This window comes from Salmo salar, chromosome 24, assembly GCF_965601325.2.
Source record: "Salmo salar chromosome 24, fSalSal1, whole genome shotgun sequence".
Taxonomy (NCBI): domain Eukaryota; kingdom Metazoa; phylum Chordata; class Actinopteri; order Salmoniformes; family Salmonidae; genus Salmo; species Salmo salar.
Window position 1 is genome coordinate 40884001 of NC_138314.1, and position 6000 is coordinate 40890000.

General features: G+C 45.8%; 1 protein-coding gene across 7 annotated transcripts in view; it reads right to left on the reverse strand.

Moving 5' to 3' along the window:
• The window catches only part of pdlim5a (PDZ and LIM domain 5a), a 146811-nt gene that overhangs the window by 26008 nt on the left and 114803 nt on the right, over nucleotides 1-6000 (reverse strand). For 5 of the 7 annotated variants that reach the window (XM_014172468.3, XM_082968708.1, XM_082968707.1 and 2 more), the window contains 3 exons: nucleotides 5436-5726; nucleotides 4707-4853; nucleotides 2662-2739 (listed from right to left, as the gene is read on the reverse strand). The exons of the other annotated variants lie outside the window; for them this stretch is intronic. In XM_014172468.3, coding sequence (XP_014027943.1) covers nucleotides 2662-2739; nucleotides 4707-4853; nucleotides 5436-5726 — 516 coding nt within the window. The remainder of the gene's footprint in view (nucleotides 1-2661; nucleotides 2740-4706; nucleotides 4854-5435; nucleotides 5727-6000) is intronic. 7 annotated transcript variants of the gene reach the window in all.

Sequence of the window (6000 nt, forward strand, 5' to 3'; positions counted from 1 at the left end):
CTGCCTTACACCTAACTCCAAGTCCTCCTGACTTCACAGTCTGGAATGGCTCCATGCTGTTGTAGGCAAGATGTGTCGATAATGAAGAGGGGCTGTGCTTTTTACTGATTGGTTCTCCTCTGTCTATTTCTCACTCAAACACCCACAGGCACACAACGACCCCGAGCGTCGCCCTCTTCCAATACAACTGTTGGATTTTCAAATACAAACAACGAAAGGTATCAAGCCCTCGGGGAGAAGAAAAAAAGGTTGGAGAGAACCAACCGAAGCTCAGACCAACTTCTGTGTGAATACTGCACTAACAACAGACTTGTATCCAGACCAGTGTGTCACAGCTGTCCCTCTTTGTGTACTACAATAGTCATACCAGCTCACACACATCACGTTTCCACTATGCACAGCTCTAGGATCAGTTTCCCTCTCCAACAATCCTAACATTAAGCATTAGTGGGGAAAATGTTAAACTGACCCAAGATCAGTGTCTAGGGGCAACTTCACCCTACTAGTAGCACCATTACAACATCATACTTCTATCTGCCGTTTTTTAGCGTTAATTGATCACCAGAAAAAAACTATCTTTTTAGTGTCCATAACTGTAGTACACTACATTTGGTTCACTCGGAAGTAGACGAGGTTCCCACTTCACATCAAGACACATCCAAGAACACCAGAGTGCTGATGGAGAGGAGACACAGCTCTTACCTCCTAATGTCTTGTGCAGGCCTCTAATCTGCCTGATGACCCATTAAATGAGTCGTCTATGAAGGGTCGCTGTGTGTGAGGAACTCAGATACTTGGGTGGGCCCCCAAAAAAGGCACATTGAATGCTACAGCCATGATGTACAGTAGTGTACAGTAGTGCCATGCCAACTGCTGAAGTTGCTGAAGCTGGATCTCTAGTCTGTCTCCACCATGTCTGCTTATGGCTCCCCGAGGAGCTGAGTGTTATGGCAACAACGGCCGCCTTGGTTACGGAGATGAGGAGGTCGGTTGTCCACGGCGACTCAGCACTTGAGTATGGAGCTGGCATCACACCAAAGGAGCTGCTACTGTATGTTACCAGCTGCCCTGGCTCTGTATTGACACACTTCATTGAAACGCTGAAGCCAGCTCCACCATGGAATGATCCCTGCACAGCTGAACTGTAATGTGTAGTGTGAAGTTTCCCCTAGATGCTGATCTTGGGTCAGTTCAGCATTTCCCCCACTAATGGTTAAGGTTAGGATTGGGGGAAGGGAAGATCAAAATCAAATCAAATCAAATGTTATTTGTCACATGCGCCGAATACAACAGGTGTAGTAGACCTTACAGTGAAACGCTGACTTACAAGCCAGTGACAGTAGCAAATAATTAAAGAGCAGCAGTAAAATAACAGTAGCGAGGCTATATACAGGGGGTACCGGTACAGAGTGAATGTGGAGGCTATATACAGAGGGTACCGGTACAGAGTCAATGTGGAGGCTATATACAGAGGGTACCGGAACAGAGTCAATGTGGAGACTATATACAGGGGGTACCGGAACAGAGTCAATGTGGAGACTATATACAGGGGGTACCGGTACAGAGTCAATGTGGAGACTATATACAGGGGGGTACCGGTACAGAGTCAATGTGGAGGCTATATACAGAGGGTACCGGAACAGAGTCAATGTGGAGACTATATACAGGGGGTACCGGTACAGAGTCAATGTGGAGACTATATACAGGGGGGTACCGGTACAGAGTCAATGTGCGGGGGCACCGGTTAGTTGAGGTAATTGAGGTAATATGTACATGTAGGTAGAGGTAAAGGGACTATACATAGATAATAAACAGAGAGTAGCAGAAGCTTAAAAGAGGGCGGGGGGCAACGCAAATAGTCTGGGTGGCCATTTGATGAGCTGATCAGGAGTCTTATGGCTTGGGGGGTAGAAGCTAAGAAGTCTTTTGGACCTAGACTTGGTGCTCCGGTACTGCTTGCCGTGTGGTAGAGAGAACAGTCTATGACTAGGGTGGCTGGAGTATTTGACAATTTTTAGGGCCTTCCTCTGACACCGCCTGGTAAAGAGGTCCTGGATGGCAAGAAGCTTGGCCCCAGTGATGTACTGGGCCGTCCACTACCCTCTGTAGTGCCTTGCGGTCGGAGGCCGAGCAGTTGCCATACCAGGCAGTGATGGAACCAGTCAAGATGCTGTCAGGGGTGCAGCTGTAGAACTTTTTGAGGATCTGAGGACCCATGCCAAATTTGTTCAGTCTCCTGAGGGGGAACAGGCTTTGTTGTGCCCTCTTCACAACTGTCTTGGTGTGTTTGGACCATGATAGTTTATTGGTGATGTGGACACCAAGGAACTTGAAGCTCTCAACCTGCTCCACTACAGCCCCTTCGATGAAAATGGGGGCGTGCTCAGTCCTCCGTTTCCTGTAGTCCACAATCATCTCGGATTCTAGATCAGTACCTAAGGGGAAAACTTGACCCCGGACGTACTGTAGTGCTTGGACCTTTTTGCATCCTCGGCCTGAACCACACAATGTCCCCCTCATTGTTCAAATGATGTCTGATGTGCACTTCTGTGTAGATACATTAAGGAGAGGATTTACAGAGAAAATACTGTAACACACGCATACTAGCGCGTACAAACACTAACTTTGTTATATTCATACACAATTCAATTCCATGTTTACCTAAAGATATAGACAGCATTGACAGGAGAGGAGAGGTTGGGGTCACCCAGATCAGTGACTGATTGGTGCCAGGAGACTCTTGGACAGAGAAAGAAGGGAGGATGAGGAATGAAAGAGAGAAACAGAGGAATTAAAAGGAAGATGAGGGGTGAAACAGTGATGACCCACCACAGTGGATTAAATTATGGTTATTCACCATGGTTACCTAGTGGGTTAAATGGTGGTTATTCACCATGGTTACCTACAGTGGGTTAAATGATGGTTATTCACCATGGTTACCTACAGTGGGTTAAATGATGGTTATTCACCATGGTTACCTATTGGGTTAAATGATGGTTATTCACCATGGTTACCTACAGTGGGTTAAATGATGGTTATTCACCATGGTTACCTACAGTGGGTTAAATGATGGTTAATCACCATGGGTACCTATTGGGTTAAATGATGGTTATTCACCATGGTTACCTACAGTGAGTTAGGATATTGTTATTATCTGAGCAACACATTTTCAAATATCTAAGTAGTTACCAACAAGAGGTGACCAATGTATCTCATAAACGCATGCCAACTACACAGGACTGTCATTCAATAAGCCAGCAGCATACCACCCTGCATACCACTGCTGGCTTGATTCTGAAGCTAACCAGGGTTGGTCCTGGTCAGTCCCTGGATGGGAGACCAGATGCTGCTGGAAGTGGTGTTGGAGGGCCAGTAGGAGGCACTCTTTCCTCTGGTCTAAAAAATATCCCAATGCCCCAGGGCAGTGATTGGGGACACTGCCCTATGTAGGGTGCCGTCTTTCGGATGGGACGTTAAATGGGTGTCCTGACTCTCTGAGGTCATTATAGATCCGATGGCACTTATTGTAAGAGAATCGGTGTTAACCCCAGTGTCCTGGCTAAATTCCCAGTCTGGCCCTCAAACCATCATGGTCACCTAATAATCCCCAGTTTACAATTGGCTCATTCATCTCCTCTCCCCTGTAACTATTCCCCAGGTTGTTGCTGTAAATGAGAATGTGTTCTCAGTCAACTTACCTGGTAAAAAAAATAAAAATTCTAATAACAAAGCTGTCAGATGTCCTCCTGCTACATGCACACATAAAATATATGGAAATAAACCCACATGCATACCTACAGATGGACATGTATGAGTGTGGCTATTTCCTGGACAAATGTCAGATCTAATACTGCCACACTTGTTCTAAACACTTCTGTATGCCTACTGTCATGTTTGAACTCAGTGAAAATGTGTCTCAAGCCAAATTGTTTCAGCGGGATCATAGCTTGTCTGCAAGGTCCTCTCGGAGACACAACATGGCTGTTGCCATTTGCAGCGTGCTGAGGGAACTCGGCTGTTGTCAAGTAGCTAGCTACATTTCAGAGGCAGTGGCTTTAAAGTTCAACTCCCATAGACGGCTCTTTGTTGACACTAAGTAGGCTATTCCCAAATGGCACCCTATTCCCTATTTAGTACACTATTTAAAGTAGAAATGGCACCCTATTCCCTATTTAGTACACTATTTAAAGTAGTGCACTATGCAAGGGTGCACTACTTAGTACACTTTAAATAGTATACTAAATAGGGAATAGGGTGCCATTTGGGAATAGCCGAAGACTCAATCAATTCCAAATGAACCCTTAGCCCCTCAACTGTAGGCGCTCCTGTAGGTCTGAAAGGTTTTCAAAAGGGGTCATATGGTGCTTGATTTTATCTTTAATTTGACCTTGACTAGACCTCTTCTTAAAGGCTGGATGGAATTTCCACCATATTGCTAATATCTATTCGTTCTCTTCTGATCTAACAAGGTCGATATGGAATCGAGGGAAAGAACAGCGTTGTCTCTAGCTGCCTTCCGGTATGTATTTGTTTGTTTTGTTAGATACGGTTGTTAGTTAGTGACCCACGCTATAACATGCCGTCATGGGGAAATTGTGACATAAGTAATCAGTCATCGTTAATGGTTCATGTCAACAGGTCTTCAGTCTACAGGGCAGAGTGAGTGATCGCCATACATTACATCACACGATGATGTCACCCTCTACCTCTTGTTGTTGGGCAGGTGTAAGGCACTAACACTCCGACGCTTCTTCTTCCTCAGGCGGAGGGGCGGGAGGGTGGTGATAGGTGTAATGAGCAAGGCATCCAATAGGGACTGAGAGACCGTCCCATCAGGTGACCTGTGCGGGGTTCTTTTAATGAGGTAGTCATGGAAACACAAGGGGTTGACAGGAGAGGAGAGGACAGGAGAGGACAGGACAGAAAGACATAATAAGGTAAGACAGGAGAGGAGAGGACAGGAGAAGAGAGGGCAGGACAGGACAGGACAGAAGAGGAGAGGACAAAAGAGGAGAGGGGAGGACAGAAGAGGAGAGGACAGGACACAAGAGGAGAGAAGAGGACAGGAAGACATAATAAGATAAGACAGGACAGGAGAGGACAGGAGAGGACAGGACAGAAAAGGAGAGGACAGGAAGACATAATAAGGTAAGACAGGACAGGAGAGGAGAGGACACTAAGTCAGGAAGACAGGAAGACAGGGGGACAGGAGGAGGGCATAAGAAGGTAGGACCGACGGGGTGAAGGGAATAGCTAGGACTGATGAATTCAGTAATGAACGCAGATCCACATTTACAATTACTAAAATCAATCAAGAATACATCCTAAATAGAATGCATCTACTATGATCACTAAACCTCAGGTTAGCAACCTTTGCACGCTTGCTCCCATGCACACACACACACACACACGCACACGCGCACACTCAGCTTTACCTGGCCTGTAAACCAATAACAGTAGAATGGGACCGTATAGCCAGAGTCGGTGCACTAGGGGTGAGGGCCGGTGGGCAGGGACCACCTCGAGGGAGGAACTCCAGTGGGTTCAACAGGAGCTCTCGCCTGCACCCATAGAACAGAGGAAAGGGGGCAGCAGACTTTACACTGATAAGGACATTGGGATAGAGTAGATTGGTATGATTCCCGTACCTCACTGGCTTTGGGAAGAGTAGTGGCTGTACTGCAGACACAGGAGAAAGATGTGTCAGTGGCTGTACTGGAGAGGAGCTGGGAAGGACACAGAGATAAGAGGATGGATGGATAAGCATACTGTCAATGAAGGGTTTCTTTCCTACTGTATCATTTTTTATACATTTGCAAACATTTCTAAAAACCTGTTTTTGCTTTGTCATTATGGGCTATTGTGTGTAGATTGATGAGGAAAAACATGTATTTAATCCATTTTAATATATGGCTGTAACGTAACAAAATGTGGGAAAAGTAAAGGGGTATACTTTCCTGTATGTATATGCGACCATAAAAAATGTATTTGATTTGAAGA